Source organism: Hyla sarda, chromosome 4 (assembly GCF_029499605.1).
Source record: "Hyla sarda isolate aHylSar1 chromosome 4, aHylSar1.hap1, whole genome shotgun sequence".
Classification (NCBI taxonomy): Eukaryota; Metazoa; Chordata; class Amphibia; order Anura; family Hylidae; genus Hyla; species Hyla sarda.
In genome coordinates this window covers 311699939-311721212 of record NC_079192.1, presented here as the reverse complement: position 1 = coordinate 311721212, position 21274 = coordinate 311699939, and the positions used below count along the sequence as shown (strand labels likewise).

Sequence of the window (21274 nt, the reverse complement as noted above, 5' to 3'; positions counted from 1 at the left end):
TTTTTCACAACATTTCCAAACTCACAATTTTTCATGGACCAGTTCAGGTTTGAAGTGGATTTGAAGGGTCTTCATATTAGAAATACCCCACAAATGACCCCATTATAAAAACTGCACCCCCCAAAGTATTCAAAATGACATTCAGTCCGCGTTTTAACCCTTTAGGTGTTTCACAGGAATAACAGCAAAGTGAAGGAGAAAATTCACAATCTCCATTTTTTACACTCGCATGTTCTTGTAGACCCAATTTTTGAATTTTTAAAAGGGGAAAAAGGAGAAAATGTATACTTATATTTGTAGCCCAATTTCTCTTGAGTAAGCACATACCTCATATGTCTATGTAAAGTGTTCGGCGGGCGCAGTAGAGGGCTCAGAAGCGAAGGAGCGACAAGGGGATTTTGGAGAGTACGTTTTTTTTAAATGGTTTTTGGGAGGCATGTTGCATTTAGGAAGCCCCTATGGTGCCAGAACAGCAAAAATCCCCCACATGGCATACCATTTTGGAAACTAGACCCCTTGAGGTACGTAACAAGGAATAAAGTGAGCCTTAATACCCCACAGGGGTTTCACGACTTTTGCATATGTAAAAAAATAAAAATAAAATGTCACTAAAATGTGTGTTTCCCCCCAAATTTCACATTTTTGCAAGGGTTAATAGCAGAAAATACCCCCCAAACATTGTAACCCCATCTCTTCTGAGTATGAAGGTACCCCATAAGTTGACCTGAGGTGTACTATGGGTGAACTACAATGCTCAGAAGAGAAGGAGTCATATTTGGCTTTTTGAGAGCAAATTTTGCTCAGGGGCATGTCGCATTTAGGAAGCCCCTATGGTGCCAGGACAGCAAAAAAAAAAATACATGGCATACCATTTTGGAAACTAGACCCCTTGTGGAACGTAACAAGAAATAAAGTGAGCCTTAATACCCCACAGGGGTTTCACGACTTTTGTATACGTAAAAAAAAAAAAAAATCACTAAAATGTGTGTTTCCCCCGAAATTTCACATTTTTGCAAGGGTTAATAGCAGAAAATACCCCCCAAAATTTGTAACCACATCTCTTCTGAGTATGGAGGTACCCCATAAGTTCACCTGAAGTGCACTACGGGCGAACTACAATGCTCAGAAGAGAAGGAGTCATATTTGGCTTTTTGAGAGCAAATTTTGCTCGGGGGCATGTCGCATTTAGGAAGCCCATATGGTGCCAGGACAGCAAAATAACCCCCACATGGCATACCATTTTGGAAACTAGACCCCTTGAGGAACGTAACAAGGCATAAAATGAGCATTTACCCCCCACTGGTGTCTGTCATATCTTTGGAACAGTGGGCTGTACAACATTGTTAATTTCACAGCCAACTCTTCCAAAGATCTATCAGACACCTGTGGGGTGTAAATTCTCACTGCACCCCTCATTACATTCCGTGAGGGGTGTAGTTTCCGAAATGGGGTCACATGTGGGTTTTTTTTTTTTTTTGCGTTTGTCAAAACCGCTTTAACAATCAGCCACCCCTGTGCAAATCACCTCAAATGTACATGGCGCACTCTCCCTTCTGGGCCTTGTTGTGCGCCCCCAGAACACTTTACGCCTACATATGGGGTATCTCCGTACTCGGGAGAAATTGCGTTACAAATTTTGTGGGGCTTTTTCCCCCTTTACCTCTTGTCAAAATGAAAAGTATAGGGCAACACCAGCATGTTAGTGTAAAAAGTTTATTTTTTTACACTAACATGCTGGTGTAGACCCCATCTTCACCTTTTCATAAGGGGTGAAAGGAGAAAAAGACCCCCAAGATTTGTTAGTCAATTTCTCCCGAGTACGGTGATACCCCATATGTGGCCCTAAACTGTTGCCTTGAAATACGACAGGGCTCTGAAGTGAGAGCGCCATGCGCATTTGAGGCCTGAATTAGGGATTTGCATAGGGGTGGACATAGGGGTATTCTACGCCTGTGATTCCCAAACAGGGTGCCTCCAGCTGTTGCAAAACTCCCAGCATGCCTGGACAGTCAACGGCTGTCTGGCAATACTGGGAGTTGTTGTTTTGCAACAGCTGGAGGCTCCATTTTGGAAAGAGTGGCGTACCAGGCGTTTTTCATTTTTATTGGGGAGGGAGGGGGGCTGTGTAGGGGTATGTGTATATGTAGTGTTTTTTTACTTTTTATTTTATTTTGTGGTAGTGTAGTGTAGTGTAGTGTTTTTAGGGTACAGTCACATGGGCGGGGGGTTACAGCGAGTTTGAGCTGCTGCGCAAAATTTGCTGCATCTCAAACTTGCAGCCCGATACTCACTGTAAGCCCCCTGCCCATGTACATTCACAGGGGGGGGGACCTCCAGCTGTTGCAAAACTACTACTCCCAGCATGCCTGAGAATGTTTGGGAGTTGTGGTTTTGCAACAGCTGGAGGCACACAGGTTGGGAAACACTGAGTTAGGAAACAATGTTTCCCAACCAGTGTGCCTCCAGCTGTTGCAAAACCACAACTCCCAAACATTCTCAGGCATGCTGGGAGTAGTAGTTCGGCAACATCTTTAGAGCCAGATGTTGCCGAACTACAACTCCCAGCATGCTTGGAGTTGTAGTTTTGCAACATCTGGAGGACTACAGTTTGCAGACCACTAATACAGTGGTTCCCAATCTGTGCCCTTCCAGATGTTGCAAAACTACAACTCCCAGTATGCCAAAACTGTCCAGGCATGCTGGGAGTTGTAGTTTTGCAACATCTGAAGGGCCAGTAAGGGCATGCTGAGGATGTGTAGTTTTGCAACATCTGGAAGGGCACAGTGGTCTCCAAACTGTGGACCTCCAGATGTTGCAAAACTGCAATTCCCAGCATGCCCAGACGCCAAGGGCTGTCTGGGCATGCTGGGAGTTGTAGTTTACAGGGTCCTATTACAGCAATGCTTTACGGCGACGTGCATTGCTGTAAAGGGCCCGACCGCGGCTGAAGATCTACTCACCTGTCACCGCCGCCGCCATCTTCATCGTCTGGATCCGGGTCTTCAGGGACGAGGTAAGTACCGGGGCCGGTCCCCAGCACTCCCCCGTCCCCCGCCGCGTCCTCCGGTCTTCCTCCCGTCCTCTCCGGACTTTCAGGGGCAGGGCAGGACGGGAGGAAGTAACCGCCCTCCCCCCTGCGATTGGTCGGTTAACTAACCGACAGATCGCAGGGAATAGGAGGAGGGGGCAGGCTTGCCACCTCGCTCCTATTCGTTAGCATGGTCCTGGCTGTCTGTGACAGCCGGGATCATGCGAAATTACCGGGTGGTCGGGTCCCAGAGACCCGATCAGCCCGGTATCGCCGCAGATCGCAAGGGCGATTTCCCTACATGGCCCCCCTCGGCGTTTGCCCTGGATGCCTGCTGAAGGATTTCAGCAGGCATCCGGTTCCGATCTCTGCCCGGCGAGCGGCAGAGACTGGAAAACGCCATAACGTATGCATACGTCATGGGTCCTTAAGACCCAGGGTGTGATGACGTATGCATACGTCATGGGTCCTGAAGAGGTTAACAAAAATATTGAATCAGTATTTTAAACGGCATGTGATTGTTAGGGGCCCTGGTATAAATCTTGCTTTAGGCCTCCGGTATATGAACTTAGGCTGGGTTCACATATGTCTGGCATGAACTCAGCCTAAAACTCAACGCAACTGGTGCTACAACTGATGACAACATGCATCAATTGTCATCAGTTGTTTAGCATCCAGCGTCAATTATTTCTGAATGCCGGATAGGGGAACGCAGCAAGATGCATTCATCCAGTCCGGCATTTCTAACAATCCAGCGTCCAACTTGAGACGCCGGATAAATGGGAATTGTCCTATTCAAATGAATGGGATGAGTTCTAGCATCAGTTTCCCTCTGGTGCTTTTTAGCGAAGATGACTGATGCCGGACATATGTGGATGAGCCTTTACATCTCTGTATATAACTCTGAATATATACACAATACATATGAAATGAGAGAATACATTCATAATTTTCAATAGAAAAAGAATGTATTATCCACATATGTGAAGGAAAAAGACACTGGTCTGGAGCCAAAATGGCAAAATGTGGGTGAATAATTGGATCCATTTTCTAGTAAAAATTTAGAGTGATGTCCTTCTTTGCATTTGGATCGTGATCGTGAATCAGATCCAAGAGTAGAACACCAGCGCTAGTTTCCACTTTTTAGCATATATGTTTAGCAACCTATTCGTACCGACACTGAATCAGTTGGTGCCCATCCTTTATTTGGTTATTTAATGCAATGAATATATGAAAACTTATAATCTAAGAATTTCACTGCATCCTAATCCATATTTTGTTGCATTTATTGACTAGAATTTCTTATTGACATCGAGTCCCTCTAACAGCCTAATTGTAGTTCTGTCACCCTTGTCTATTTCCTTGTTGTGCTCCACTTTTGGTTGACCTTCTACTTCTGTCTTTGCCTTACAATAATGCTATCTCCTTGTCGTACTATGTGATGATGACAAGTGTGGTGTCCTTTGGCTTTCATGTCAGCATTTTTCATGAGTCTTTATTCTAGTTTTATTTCGCCAGAATGTAGTGAAGCCCATTCCATAAACATTAACCATAAAATAGAAAAGCTTATTTTCTGGTATACTGCTTCTGGTTCTGATTCATTCTGGTCCTGAAGTTCCCTCCTCGTTCTGGCCCTTGTTCTGGCATCTGATTGTTGTATTGTTACTGACTTTGTCGCTGACGTTCCCTCCTGGCTCTGACCTTCTCTCTTGTTACTGACTACAGTTCAGGTTTTAATTTATTTAATATATTTAAGACATGCCTATTTGGTTCTGAATCAGATAACTATCCTACCTTTTTCACTGCACTTAGGAAGGGACCATCGCTCAATTAGGGGCTCACACCTAGAAGGAATACTCCAAGTAGGTAGGGACAGGGGAGAGTGTAAAATTAAGGCTGCACTTTTCCTGCGGCACTGGCTTCCTGCTATGTGCATGATTCTGTGTGAGATCCCAGATTAAATCTTAGTATAAGCGCTTTAAGTTAATAAAGAAATTTTGTAAATTGATATGAATATTAGCTTTGCTAGCATCTAGTTACAGCAATTTTTCTATTATGGAGCTTTATTTTCTGTATACAAGTCAAAGGAGATTGCACTGCTGTATGTCAGTCTTTGTTATCAAATATGTGAACTATAACTAATAAGAAAATTGTCCCATAATAAGAATTTTCATTTAAAAAAATTATAATAATAATAATAGTAGAGCTGCAACTAAGAATAAATTGTAAACTCAATTAGTCGATTATTGGTACGATTAATCGGATAAAGAAACAAAAACGGGATTAGGGGACCAAGGAAAGGTTAACGGGAGGACGGGAGGAAGTGGGGAACGCATTGTGAGGAGTTAAAGGCAGAAAAGAGAGGGAACAGCACCAGAAGGGTTAACAGTGGGTAAGAGCAAAGGGAAATTACCTGAAAGGATAACAGGGGGTAAGAGCAAAGGGACAGCTGAAGGATTAACAGGAGAGAAAAGAGAGGGGACAGCACCTGAAGGATTAACCTTTGAGCCTCGCTGCAGGGAAGAAGGAGCAGTTCACAGTCCTTAGGAAGATCTGTCACTCCCTGGAGGATGGAGAACTGAGCTTCTGGCAGGACAGGGGAGCTCCCATGATGTCAGAACCATAGGCTTCTTGTCACTTGAGGTGCCATGGACAAGGAGTGGGCTCCGACTTCTGGACTGCACTCCAGGCCGTGGACTCATTGCTGGAGATCGGCTGCAGATGTTGCAAGCCTGCAGCATCTTCAAACAGGCAGTGGAGGGTATAGTGAGGCATGGGGGGTAAAGGGAGACAGAGGGCAAAATGGGGCAGATTGAGGCAGGGAAAATAGTAAACATTTTTAGAAATACTATGTTACTATGCCCACCCCCTAACGACTAAGGCCACACCATTGATTTTAGTCAATAATTTCGATACATTTTTGCAGCCCTAACTAACAGTAAATGATAATATTGCTAACTATCAAGATGGAAAAGCCAATGTCAAAATATATGTAAGAATGGAATTAATCTCTATTCGGTTACCTTTAGGTGGATTCTTGGCATTATTTTAAATTTACTGTTATTTATAAAGTATGAAACGTTAGTCACAATTCAGACACATCCAGCTTTATTTTCCTGTCAGAAAAGAGTGCAAGGATTACATCAAAATACTCCAGTCTCTGCTAGCTACTAACAAGAAACACACCACAAAATTAGAAACTATCGAGAGGGCAGATGATATAATACATAGTGATCATGGATATACAGGTGAGAAAAAGTAGTGTTGAGAATACCTTTAGAGAATTTGGCACTATAGTATGGGTACAGCACATACTACACCTTCAGCTCAGGTTTATGGGGTACATATGGCAGCATATCACAGTTCTGAAAAGCTCTACACAGTTCACGCTACAAAAGAAATGATTTGAATCCGAGAGATATATGAAATATCTCTGAACTAGACCCTTAAAAAGAGCAGGAATCCAGGTTAACAAACAACAATGTATGCAATGTAGTAAATTTCTAGAAATGGAATGCATGTAGTGCTAACCTATTGGTGATAACATGTTTGACTGTGTTAAATCTGAGTGTGGGGGTGAGGCTGCAATCCATTTACAAAAATACAATTATGGCTTATGAAAACGCAATGTACAAAGTCTATCAAGGCAGGTTGATGTTAACTCTGGTCTACGTCACAGTCAGTTGTAACCATTAAAGTGACTTTTAATAGAATACCGTAAGCTTAAGCAGGTTTAGCAAGAACAAAAACAATAGCGTTGCCTGGATAGACCCCCTGCAAAAATCACTGTCATTTCTATTCTACGCAAAAATGCTTGTAGGGAATGACATGGGAAAGCTTCCCCACCGAGCCAGGCCTACACCATGGTTTATGTACATTGTACTATGATGTAAGAGCGGAATAACGTAAGGACAACTTCAAGCTATATCATTATAATATCCTCATACTCAGCAATGTGTCGTAAAACAGAATCAGAAATTCTCATAGGAGGAAATTCTGCAAATCTGGTGCAAAAACAGAGAAAGCAGTGGCTCAAAATATCTGAGTAGATCCTGGCTCTTATTCCCTAGAGCAATGTTTCTCAACCTGGGTGCCACCAGCTGTTGGAACCCTGGTTGGGTAACACTGCCTTAAAGGTTCTCTGCCAAAGGAATTCAGCAACCCAATTGGTTATTATTAGCTTTTGCACTACTTTCTGCTTGCATTTCTGCACTTCCTTCCAGGTGGGCGTATTGTATCCAGCCCTATGGTGCTGGTTCATCCCTTAAACACGAACACAATACACTTGTCTGAATGCAGCCTTAGTGTTGGCAAATCTCCCACCTTGTGTTCTGATTACTCAGTTAGCTCTATAATATATTTTCCCATTCACTGATTTATATGCATCATTATCCTTTTTTATATATATAGCTTCGCTAAACGCTAGAGGAACCCCACATATATTACTCTAGGAAATGCTTTTCCAATAAAGCGTGACATACGGTATTCCTTTGGCAACAAGTGTACTGTTAAAAAGGCCCATTAAAGTGAATAATTATCCTATTGATAATTGAATCAATTGATAGATATGTCCATTTAGGTTTGCCTTCAGCTGTGCATATTATATTTATGTATTATATTTATTTTTTTTATTTTTTAAATTACCCAATACCAAAGTGGTAGCGGGAATCAACAGTAGATGTCATCCTATAACAATGTACTCAATTAGTGCTTCTGTATATTTCTAATAGCCTGTATCTGGTTCCTTCCATTACATAGCAGCTTTTTTTTATCTATTACTGTCTCAGACACATTGTATTTCGACACCACTGGTGACGGTAACTCATTTTACTCCTGTCCGAACTATAATGGGTCTAGCTTTCCCCATACACAGTAACACTGTGCCAGCTCACACAAAACAAGGACTATTATAAATGAGCAATAAGCAAGCCATTCAGTTGCATATGTCTGCATTTTCTATCAACGGATTATTGATTTGGCAATGTTTGGAAAACAAAAACTCTCTTTGCACTTTTTCCCCCTATTTTTACATTGCAGATTGACAAGAAACATTGAACATGCCTTTGTACAAAGTTGTGACTTGGTTACAAATTAACAATAACAATGCACAAAAAAGAAACATCTTGTTGTTCATTAAAGACTCCTGCAAGTTTTTAGCTTTGCATCTTTAATGCGGCACCTCTTCTAAGCCATCGCCCAGGGCTCTGGGAACGCTGATGTCCCTTGTCTACTTGATCTTCTAGTGTCCTTCAGTTTTACTAGCCTTGGTATCGTGATTAATGGATCCCGAAGAAAGCCATGGAGAGACAGATCTCGAGCTGGTCTGCTTAGCCATGCTGTAGTGGCTGATGACAGTGTAAAATCTTCCTCGTGAGTTGGAATCCTGTGCAGAGTAGTATGCATCCAGTGAGGAGGGTATGCATCTCTTATGCTGCAAATAAACAGGAGAAATATATATTTATAGTACCATGAATAGCTGGCTTAAATAGTAATTTCTATGCCAGTGGGTTAAAGGGGTACTCTGGTGAAAACCTTTTTTCTTTTAAATTAACTGGTGGCAGAAAGTTAAACATATTTGTAAATTACTTCTATTAAAAAATCTTAATCCTTCCTGTACTTATTAGCTGCTGAATACTACAGAGGAAATTCTTTTCTTTTCGGAATGCTCTCTGATGACATCACGAGCACAGTTCTCTCTGCTGACGTTATTATAATAATAATAATGCTTTATTTATTGTTGTCCTTAGTGGGATTTGAACCCAAGTCCCCAGCTCTGCAAGGCAGCAGTGCTAACCACTGAGCCACCATGCTGCCCTTAGCATATATTTGCTATGCATGGTTGCTAAAATGGACTGAGATGTCAGCAGAGAGCACTGTGTTCGTGATGTCATCAGTGTTCCAAAAAGAAAGGAATTTCTTCTGTAGCATTCAGCAGCTAATAAGTACTGGAAGGATTAAGATTTTTTAATAGAAGTAGTTTACAAATATGTTTAACTTTCTGTCGCCAGTTGATTTAAAAGAAAAAAGGTTTTCACCAGAGTACCCCTTTAATGTGTAGGTTATACAGGAATGTCTGTAGAATTGTAACATTTCAGTATTTAATCACTCGGTTCTTAGGGCTCTGGTTCTCAGCCACTGAATATTATGGGCCATCAATTCTGTTCAGCACCAGTACATCTCTGTAGGTGGGGGCTGCAGTGCACTGGTGAAAAGAGGCAAGAGCCAGGCCTCTTTTAGGAGATCCCAAAGGTCGGACTCCCTGCAATCGGACACCAATCCCCTATCCTTTGGACAGAGGATATGTTATTGTGAAGCGGAGTACCATTTAAAGAGAACCTGTCATTGGATTTTACCATATATAACATGTGCCAATATCTTATTCCTCCCCATGCTTGGGAGATGTTCCTGCCTGCAAGGATTGTGAGAATATGATTTCTCCTCCGTTGGCACCATAACTAGTCCCCTGGGCGGGGAGGTATACTTGCCTAGTCCCATCTGCTGTGCTGTAATCATGCCCCCACAGCATGATTGACAGCCCGGGCATGGCCCACATCACTGCTCTGCTCCATCTGCTTAGGGAGTAGAGTGGTGATGCAAGCTGTCAATCATGCTGAGGGAGCATTATTACAGTCGCAGCAGACGGGACTAGGTGAGTATAGCTCCCCGCCCAGGGGCCTGCAGGGGGCACTTTTACACTATATATCCCTACCATTCCTGTGGGCAGGAATGTTTCCCGGTGATGGTGAGGAAGATGATTTTACCATATATAAGGCATTGCCACATGTTATATGTGGTTACATCTGATGACAGGTTCTCTTTAAAGTTGTTTTTAGGAACAACTGATTGATGGCCTATCCACAGTATAAGCCATCAATAGTAGATTGTGAAGTTGGCAGCATCCGGTACCCCAGCTCAACAGCTATTTGGGTGAGCCATGGCTCCTGGATAAAAACAGTGGATGTAACAGTTTATAAAGCCAGAAGCCTATGCTCTGTACACTGTATAGTAACTGTGCTTGGTTACTGCAGCTTAGCTCCCATTAACTTCAATAGCAACTGAGCTGCAGTAACCAAGCACAGTCACTACACAGTGAATGGAGTCATCTGCTTTTGGCCCCATTCACAGCCCTTCAGAACAGCTGATCATGGGGGTGCCAGGTATCGGCATCCCACCAATGAGCTATTAATGGTCTATGCTGAGTATAAGCCATCGATCAATTGTCCCTAAAAAATGTTTAAAGGAGTACTCCGCTGCTCAGCGTTTGGAACAAAGGGAGCTCATGATGTCATAGCCTCACCCCTTCATTACATCACACCCTGCCCCCTCCCATAGACTTGCATTGAGGGGGTGGAGCGTGACGTCATGAAGGGGCTGGGTTATGACGTCACAAGCTCCCGGCGCCGGCTTCAGCGTTTGGAACAGCTTGTTCCAAACGCTGAGCAGCAGAGTACCCCTTTAACATTAGCCCTTTACGGACGTACATACTTTTTGTTTTTGCATTTTTATTTTGTCTTCCTCACTATAACTCTTATTTTGTCATCAAAGAAGTTTCTGGGGACCCATTGTACTTTGCATTACATTTTGTGGTAAAATGAAAGATGCCATTGCAAAGTCAAAATAAATATTTGTGGGATAAAACTTAATAAAAATATTTTTTAGTTTTGCATGTTAAAACTGACAAGATATATATATATATATATATATATATATATATATATATATATATATATATATACACACACACAAGATATCTTTCTTTTGTAGGCCAGTTTGATTACAGGGATACCTATATTTTATACAGTTTGTGTTATGTTTCACTGCTTTGCCTTGCCATATTACCACTGTTATTCTTTCTATTTTTATATATTTTTTATTTTCCTGTCAACGGAGCTGTAGATTTTATTGATAACATTTTGGGGTATATGGGACTTTTGGATAACTTTCTATCCCATATATACTTGTAAGCAAAGTGATCAAAAATTTCAGTTCTGGCATTTATTTTTTTTATTTACAGCATTCACTGTGCAGGATTTATAATAATATAGATTAATAGTTTGAATATTTCTGCACTCATACTAATTATAATTTTTTTTAAATGGATTTTGAAAAATGTATTTTTTCTTTTTCCAGTCTGCCTAAGACTATTGACTACACTTGACTTGAATGCTTTCAAAATGCGTTTCTCCTTTTAAAGAATGCTCCTGGCTGCCATGACAACTCATTGTTTTCAAGTGATTTTGTTGCAGGGGGGTTGATCGGATGCGGCTTTTAATCACTTAGATGTTGTGGTCACCTCTGACAGCAGCATCTAACTGGTTAAATGACCAGCAGATGCTGACCTATCTCCAATACCAATCACTAACTGCAGCTATAGGTGGCTGGTAGCAGCTGGCAGCTGGTGGGTATGGAGCAGCCATAGATCCAGAGCCTGTTCTATACAATCTTAATGCTCCCATTATGGATATATATGTCATTGTACAATAAGTGGTTATTTTACACATTAGGATTGACATTTTCAAAATCTAAATATGTTTTACATTTTACAATAATTCCTTATATATTACAGGGGCTTACAGGTCTGAGTGATTTTTTCCTATAGATGGCTGTAAAAAAAACTTTAAACTATAAACTTTTTTTTTTTTTTTGTGAACCCTTCAGAATTTTCTATATTTCTGAATAATTTGAATAAAACTCAAACAGAGGAGTCAAAATATTTGACTAGGTCATTTAGTTATTGATTTAGTAATGAGTGGTAAAAGTATGTAAACCTTTGCTTTAAGTATCTAATATGCCCCCCCTTGTGCATCTAAATGTACACTGTAATAATTGATTAGTTCTGCATATCGGCTTGGAGGAATTAACCCAAAGCAGCTTAATCTCTGTTATGAAATCCAGTAGAGAAACTTCACATCTGCACTCACCTGTTAAAAAACTGTACTTTATTTCATCATCTTCAATAAAAAGAAAGCCGGCCTGGTGGGATCAGGAATGGATCCCACCAGGCCAGCTTTCTTTTTATTGAAGATGATGGAATAAAGTACAGTTTTTTAACAGATGTGAAGTTTCTCTACTGGATTTCTACACAGATGTCTTCCTTTCTTAAAACATCTTGCACCCCTGTCCCCCGGATGTCATCTCTCCCTGCACGGGATGCTCCCAATTTATTTTGCATGAAAGGACTTTCAGTAGTGCCGTCTCATCCTTTTTTCTACTGTCTCAGTTAATCTCTGTAATTTTGGTGGTTCCTCTCATAAAGTGCTCTCTTCAGGTCCTTTCAAAACATTTCTATTGGATTACTGTCAGGATTCTGACCAGGGTGCATTCACACCACGTTTTTTTGTTACGGTCACCGGCTGGGAGATATAAAACCGGGCACTCCTGTACCCCAGCCGGACCTTATCTCATTCTTTTGAATGGGCCGACAGGAGTCAAATAGTGACTCTGGTTGGCTCATTTTTGCCCCGTATTTGTTTTTTGTCCAGACTGAAAACCGTTGCATATCATGGTTTTCACTTTCAATTCACCTGGATCAGAACTTCTGAAAATTTTACTTGCATATTTGCACCCCCAGCCGCTCATTACGTTGCGGATTTGTGATAGATTTCACCACGTTATGTGTATAGGTGTGAGATCCACAGTGAACCTGGATCAAAATTTGTGACAGTTCTATATGACAAAAAAATAATCCAACGCTTGTGAAAATGTGGTGTATTCATTCTCAGTGCAGGAGCTGTAAATATGGCCTTCCTGTGAGTTCATCTTTCTCCCACCCACACAGTGTTTTACAGCTCTCTCTGTATATACACTTGTGTCAGGGAAACAAGACTCATAGGTTTATTCTATCATTCCTAGCAGTATATAAAATGTTTTTACATGAAAATGCTGAATCAAATCCTCAAACTCTACATTTGCCACCTATCCTATGTTCCTGGGACATTGAGACATTAAGGCTTTGTTCCCAACATTTTAAAGCTCAAAAAACTACTAATTTTACTACCAATAAAAAGAACAAAAAAAAAAAAAAAAAAAACAGTTTAAATGCAAGAAAATAGGACTTAACATGTGTGACTTAACACATGTTATGTCCTATTTCCTTGCATTTAAACTGATTTGGTTATTTATTTATTTGTTTTTGGTTCTTTGCTCATTTTCTCAATTTAACTCCCCTAGGGAGGGGTTCCAGCAAAACCAGCCTTTTTTTTCCCTTTTTTTAAACTATTTTTTAAAGACCACAATGAGACCAAGAAAACAAGCCCTATGGTCTTAATTTTACAGCTATTAAAATTATGCACATAAAATTTAACTACACATTAACTGTTAGCAATTTTATAAATGTTTATGGAAACATTAAAAAAAAGTCCAAAAACTATATGTGAACATAGCTTTATACAGTAGTCTGCTGGAAGTGGCCAACAAGCTATGCTTGAATACTTCAGCCTAATGGAGTCTATTTAATATCATAGTAGTGTACTGAGTGAACTTGAGTTCTGCTGTTTGGTGCTTAGGACCAATTCTAAGGCCATGTTCACATGGCATAAAATGTGCAGAATGTCCACATGGAAAATATGTGCAAATATTCTGCACATTGGAATAATTACGGCGTGCGCAAGGACCGCTCGGAAATGCACCGTTTCATAGACGGTAATGCATCTCCAAGCGAAGTCCACAAAAAGAATAGACAAGTTTATTCTTTTTTTGGATGCCAGAAAAAGAATAAACTTGTCTATTCTTTTTGTGGACTTTGCTTGGAGATGCATTACCGTCTATGAAACGGTGCATTTCCGAGCGGTCCTTGCGCACGCCGGATTATTCCAATGTGCAGAATATTTGCACATATTTTCCGTGTGGACATTCTGCACATTTTATGCCATGTGAACATGGCCTTAGAATTGGATCCTAAGCCCCAAACAGCAGAACTCAAGTTCACTCACTCATTACGTACGGACATTCCCCTGCAGTCCCATTGATTCTGATGAGATTCTGCTACAATGTTAACATGGCGGAATTTCCACCGCAGATATTTCCATGGCAGAAATATCTGCGGTGGAAATTCCGCCCTGTTAACAGTGTAGCAGAATCTCATCAGAATCAATGGGACTGCAGGGGAATGTCCGTGCGTAATATTCCTGCAGAATTCCACATGAACACCGCTGTGTGAACATACCCTTACACTACTAAAGAGGAAAACAGGAAAAGCTCAGACAAGAATTAGGAAGTGAATGAAGATTATTAACCATCAATTCCATGGCAGTCAGTCTATCCTATGGATATTTACTTAAATAAATATTAAAGGGGTATTCGGGGCAAAAACATTTTATCCCCTATCCAAAGGATGCAGGAGCTGCATCTCCAGTTTTGGAAACTTCCGGGTTTCCGGGACTGGGGGCGTGACATCATGCCATGCACCCTCCATTCAGGTCTATGGGAGGGGGCATGGCGGCCATCATGCCCCCTCCCATAGACATAAATGGAGGGGGTGTGGCATGATGGCATGTCCCCAGTCCCGGAAACCCGGAGGCTTCCAAAACTGGAGACACAGCTCCTGCATAGAATGCGGGTGCTGCAGGGAGATTGCGGGGGGTCCCAGCGGTGGGCCCTCCGCGATCAGACATCTTATCCCCTATCCTTTGGATAGGGGATAAAATGTTTTTGCCCGGAATACCCCTTTAAACTCAGACTGACTGTTCTTATTGAAATTTTATAGAACTTTTCATGTCTACCGATGTCTTCAGTGTCACCTTGGGCAGCAGGCTAGGACTGCTTAGAAATGTGCCATCTACATAGATGGCAATGCATTTCCGAGTGGATTCTGAGAGTCTGGAACTTCCGCTGCTGAAAGTCTGTCAATGGTGCAGTAAAATCCTATAGGAGGCTGCTGCACCGGATTTTCTGCAGCGGAATTCCATTTAAAAAATATGTAGTGTGAATGTACCCTAATAGAACACTCAAAAGAGCTTTATTTATATAACAATCACTGGATATCCACACATAGACAAACACTGCATAGGCATCTCCTGACAGTGTCGCCAAATTATGTTGTTGTAAGAAGCAGCTAATCTCACACCATACATATATATTATATCAATTTATATGAGATGAATTCAAAAAAAGATCAGCACAATGTGGCATTGTCATTTTTACTATTTTTACGCATACCTTGTATACGAATCCATCTGGGCAGCTGTGATCATATGTGAAGGCTTTGTAGACCACGAGGAACACTATGCAAGCGAGAAAAGCCAGTGCCAGGCTTATAAGGATGGTGACCTGGAGGAAAAAGAATTTGCTTCATAAATAAAATTGTTCACTTTCAACCGAGTAAAAACCTTATCACTGCAATAAAGCCATCTGCGCTGTCACTATCTAAATGTAATTATTGGGGTCTCATTGATGTATTCATTAAAAAAAAAAAAGAAAGGAAAAGAAAAGATGTTGTTTTCAAGTGCATGTTTTACCTCTGGGGTACAAAAGGACACTACAGTACTGAAAGGATTACAGTCAATAGGAGGAAATTGACAGCTTCCCTTTTGCAATGCCTAGGAATGAAGACAAGTAGGCATCATTAGGACCTGAGAGCTCTTTCTCATCTTCCTGGAACCTGACATCGCATCTTTCTTTGCATGGCCTTTTGATAATACATCATGAATTAAATTACACAGTGCATCTCAAGGTTTTCAAAGAAATAAAAAAAGCTTTCCAAGGGGTTTGTACTTTCAGCACATCTGCTCAGCCATAGAAGATACTCTTTGAATCCCCTTTCCAAGAGATCACACATAACCTGGCAAGCACCCAAATGGCTGAATTCTACACAATATAATGCATTTCTTGAAATAGGTCGCCAGTAATAATGTTATGATATGTTGTAGGATGTCCAGAGAAATTGCCTAGTAGACAATCCATGATGTCCAGTTACATTATGGTGGCCTGATGGGCTATTTAGGTTTCAGATCGCTTCTTTCATTTTTCACAGACCTTTTCAAAAAGGAAAGAAGCAACCTGGTTGGTTGCTATGGGAAACTCAGCAACTTTTTCTCTAGACAGGTTTTGATAAATATCCCCCATTATGACTGTGCAGCAGTATCTAGCTGATTGGGGCAGTTACTGCAGCATCATCATGGATGGGCAGAGCCCAGGAGCATCAGTGCAGCAGCTGCCCCTTAACCTGTTAAGGACGGCGGGCGTATCCATACGCCCCCGTTTTAAAGTCCTTAAGGACTGAGGGCGTATGGATATGCCCATGGGAATTCCGGTCCCCGCCGCTAGCCGGTTGGGGACCGGATCAGGATGCCTGCTGAAATCATTCAGCAGGCATCCCGGCACATTGCCGAGGGGGGTCCTGAGACCCCCCATGTCGGCGATTGGAGAAAATTGCATGTCAATTCAGACAAATGCGATTTTCTCCAATTCCGGGCTGATCGGGTTTCTGGTGACCCAATCACCCGGAAAATAGGGATGATCGGAGTTGTCAGTGACAGCCCCGATCATCCTAAGGGATAGGAGTTAGGTCACAGTGCTGCGATCTCCTCCTATCCCCTGCCATTAATCAGAACTGAGTTCTGACCAATGGCAGCGCAGGACAGGGGGTTGCCATGGAAACTCCCCGTTCTGCCCACCCCTGGATGTCGGGCAGAACGGGGGGGGAGAAGATGGAGGCCTGTACCTGAGGAGAAGATGCGTAGGGCCCGGCGATCATCGCAGACATCCAGCGGAGATCACGGCTCAGGTAGGGAATCAACGGTGGGGAGGAGAAATGAAAGTGAAAGTAATGTGATCTTTACTGTGGCAACCACTAGGAAGGCCGGATTGCAACTCCCAGCATGCCCAGACAGCCAAAGGCTGTCTGGGCATGCTGGGAGTTGTAGTTTTGCAACATCTGGAGGGTCACAGTTTGGTGACCACTGTTACAGTGGTGCCCAAACAGTAGCCCTCCAGATGTTGCTGTGGTGTCCCGGTACCGCATCATACACAGTACCTATTTATGTATGGGTCCCCATAGCCAGAGTCCCTAGGGTGTAGGGATCCCTGTCATCCAGTCTACCCCTAGTCGCCTCTATTCTAGTGTATAAATCACTAAGTTATTCAAAGGTTAATGTAAATAGAATAACATATGTAAATGAATGGTTAATTACTTGTTTCCATAGCGTTGCAGGACCTGCGGGTCATGTGACTAGGTGAACTCTATGGTATTAAGCTTAAGGACCTTTGGAGGCCCTGTGACGTAAGCAATCCCATTACACCATGTAATGGTGAATAGCAGATGTGTGGACCAATCAGATTCGCCCTGCCCCCTGCGAATATAAGGGAGCGGCGGCCATCTTCTCGCTCTCTTGTTCCTGGGTTGCTAAGCTAGCAACAGCTTTCTTGTTCATGGGCAAGCAAGCAAGCAAGACCTGCGCAGCAACTAACGCAGTGAGTTAGGCCTGAGCCTTGCAGCGACGGCTGAACAATCTAATTATAGAGTGTATCAATTCCCAGACACTCTGCAGCATCACCGGACCTAATAATTTCCCTAAATCTGGACAGATCTGCAAATCTCTCCCTAAATTCAGAGACTGTATATCTAGCTCAAGGTCCACTACAACTGCCAGTCACTAAGCAACCTAAGGACTGTTTGTATGAGACTGTTACTGTGCCGTGGATATTGCAAGCACTTCAGTAAAAAGTTATTCAAGTTCAATCTCTTTGTGGACCTTCAGTTATTTTATGCACCTATCGTTACTGGGAAGGGCGAAGATAGGCCGGAACATTGATTCAGCATACCAGCCCTCAGCCTGGCGTCACGAACTCTAGGGTTAACATTAACCCCTTCTATACCTATACCATACCACTACTACCATACACCCCCCAAGGGCTACCACATTGCCAAACTACAACTCTCATCATGCCTAGACCACCCATGCATGCTGGGAGTTGTAGTTCTATATAGCCAAAAACAAAGAGACCCACAATACTAATATTATTTCAAAAAGTATAACAATCTTTATTAGACAATAAAAAACAGTTTTAAAAAATTAGAAAAAGGCAGAGGATGACCTTACACAGGAGACAACAGGTGCCAGTGGACCTGGTATGGGTAATGTAGGTATTCAGTCAAGAGTATACATAATATAAGGCTGGCGTAGCTGCATGTTTATAATATCGTAACAATAGATATAATATCTAACATACATTGAAGTAACATAGGAAGCAGCAATGCAATACAACAGACATAAATAGGAAATACCTAAAAAAGACTACCTGTCATATACCCAAAGGCCAGGAGCACCAAGCACCAACACCCCAACGCACGTTTCGCGTATGGGCTTCGTCAGGGGGCCCTTATATATGCCCTTTGTTGGCAATGACAGAGGTCAAACATTTTCTGTAAGTATTTTGTCCCATTCCTCCATGCAGATCTCCTCTAGAGTAGTGATGTTTTGGGGCTGTCATAGGCAACACTGACTTTCAACTCCCTCCAAAGGTTTTTCATGGGGTTGAGATCTGGAGACTGGCTAGGCCACTTTAGGACATGGAAATGCTTCTTACGAAGCCATTCCTTCATCTCCCAGGTGGTATGTTTGGGATCCTTGTCATGCTGAAAGACCCAACCACGTTTCATATTCAATGTCCTTGCTGACAGAAGGAGGTTTTCACTCAAAATCTCATGATGCATGTTCCCATTCATTCTTTCCTTTACACAGATCAGTCGTCCTGGTCCGTTAGCCTAAAAACAGCCTCAAAGCATGATGTTTCCACCCCCATGCTTCATTGTAGGTATGGTGTTCTTTAGATGCAACTCAGCATTCATTCTACTTTGGTTTCATATGACCATATGACATTCTCCCAGTACTCTTCTGGATCATCCAAATGCTTTCTAGCAAACTTCAGACTGGCCCAAACATGTACTGGCTTAAGCAGGGGGACATGTCTGGCCTGGCATGACTTGAGTCCCTGGCGGCGTAGTGTGTTACTGATGATAGCGTTTATTACTCTGGTCCCAGCTCTCTGCTGGTCAGTCAATAGGTTACCCCCCCCCCACCCCGTGTGGTTCTGGGATTTTTGCTCACTGTTCTTGTGATCATTTTGACACCACGGGGTGAGATCTTGCGTGGAAACCCAGATCAAGGGAGATTATCAGTGGTCTTGTTTGTTTTCCATTTTCTAATAATTGCTCCCACAGTTGATGTCTTCATACCAAGCTACTTGCCTATTGCAGATTCAGTCTTCCCAGCCTGGTACAAAACTACAATTTTGTTTCTGGTGTCCTTCAACAGCTCTTTGGTCTAGGCCATAGTGGAGTTTTGGAGTGTGACTGTTTGAGGTTGTGAACAGGTGACTTTTATAATGATAACAAGTTCAAACAGGTGCCATTAATACAGGTAACGAGTGGAGGAAAGACTAGGCTCTTAAAGAAGAGGTTACAGGTCTGTGAGATCCAGAAATCTTACTTGTTTATAGGTGACCAAATACTTATTTTCCGCCATGATTTGCAAATAAATTCTTTAAAAATCTGACAATATGATTTTATGGATTTTTTTTCTCTCATTATGTCTCTCATAGTTGAGGTATACCTATGATGAAAATTACAGGGCTCTCTCATCTTTTTAAGTGGGAGAACTTGCACAATTGGTGGCTGACTAAATACTTATTTGCCCCACTCTATCTGTTTAAAAAAATGCTTGCAGCTATTCTTAGAACATCCCTTTGAAAACATCTGAATAAACTGAAAATTAGGCATTAGTATTGACTTGTCAGTAAGGTGTGTTCCTAAACAGTAATGTTCAGCCATCTAGGTGAAACACACATTGGGATGAAGTAAGGGCCCTAATACACAGAGGGGGAAATTTATCAAAACCTGTCTAGAAGCTGAGTTACACATAGCAACCAATCAGATAGCTTCTTACATTTTTCAGAGGCATTTTCAAAAATAATAGAAGCGATCTGATTGGTTGCTATGGGCTACTCAGCAACTTTTCTTTGGGCAGGTTTTGATAAATCTCCCCCAGAGTGATTATGGATGAAATAGGCCTAAGTGGTTAATTCAGCATAGTGTGAGTTATGTCTTCGACATACTGTAGGGACATACCCTATTGATGGTTTGGCATTATTATTGATGTATTTGTGTTTTCGGAAGTGATAACATCCTAATGCAGAAAAGATGCACTAGAATTGTTGTCTCATGTATAATACAAGTTTTTCCCAAATATAAGAATACTTTTCATTTTAAATTTGGAACGAAAAAATTCACCCACACTATGGGGTCATTTATCAATGAGCAAAACAGTCTAAATTTTCCCATTGTTCGTTGCATTTACCATGCTTTAGCTTGCATAAATAGGATTTTTTGCCGTGCCGACACACAGTTTAAAGGGGTACTCCGCTGCAAGACGTCCTATTCCCTATCCAAAGGATAGGGGATAAAATATCCAACCGCAGGAGTCCTGCTGCTGCCCCCCCCCCCCCCCCCCCCCACAATCTCCTGCAGCACCCGACGTCCTAAACAAATGCCGGGTTCCTGCAGCAGTCTTGACGTCATGATCACGCCCCCCCTCGTGACGTTTCACCACACCCCCTCCATTCATGTCTATGGGAAGAGGAGATTGGTCGACAGGAGATTGGTTGTGAGGGCATCACTGTGATCCCAAAGCGGAGTTGCCCAGGCCATAGCCCTTCCAGTTAAAAGACTGAGGATGAAGGCCGCCTTTGCTCGTTCCGTAGGGAACTTATCCGCCTTGAGTTCAATGTGCATGAAACACTGAGTAACGAAATCTGACTCAAAGGGACTCCCTGCCACCATCTCCACTGTATACTGCCACGGTGTGTCTGGGTGTGTCTCTTCTTTCTCATAACCCTCTAGCTCCTCTGGCAGCTCCTGCTCCTCCTCTTCTGTCAGATGACTATACAAACTGCCCATTTCGTGAAACCTAAACTGTGCTCCACTGTGCCCCTCCCCCTCCTCCTACTTCTCCAGTTCAGCCCCCACAGGGCTCATGTGGGTGTGAGATGTAGGTGCCACGTCTCCAGTGCGCTGACCAGCCATCGTTTCCAACACGTGTTGTAAGAAATGAAGCAGTGGAATGAAGTTGTTCATCACATAATCCTGGCGACTGACTGATAATGTGGCTTCCTCAAAGGGCCTGAGCAAACGGCAGGTGTCACGTATGAGCTGCCAGTGGTTGACATTGAAGTTACACAGGGGAGTCCTCAGATCCGCTTGGATCATCAAGAAATTGGTGATGGCTTTTCTCTGTTCGTATAGTCGGTCCA

General features: G+C 42.4%; 1 protein-coding gene across 1 annotated transcript in view; it reads right to left on the bottom strand.

Moving 5' to 3' along the window:
* Window positions 1-6119: 6119 nt before the first annotated feature.
* The window catches only part of NSG2 (neuronal vesicle trafficking associated 2), an 89715-nt gene continuing 74560 nt past the window's right edge, over window positions 6120-21274 (bottom strand). Inside the window, exons 4-5 of the mRNA XM_056574857.1 lie at window positions 15185-15295; window positions 6120-8459 (exon numbers count right to left, since the gene is read on the bottom strand). Coding sequence (XP_056430832.1) covers window positions 8268-8459; window positions 15185-15295 — 303 coding nt within the window. The 3' untranslated portion in view covers window positions 6120-8267. The remainder of the gene's footprint in view (window positions 8460-15184; window positions 15296-21274) is intronic.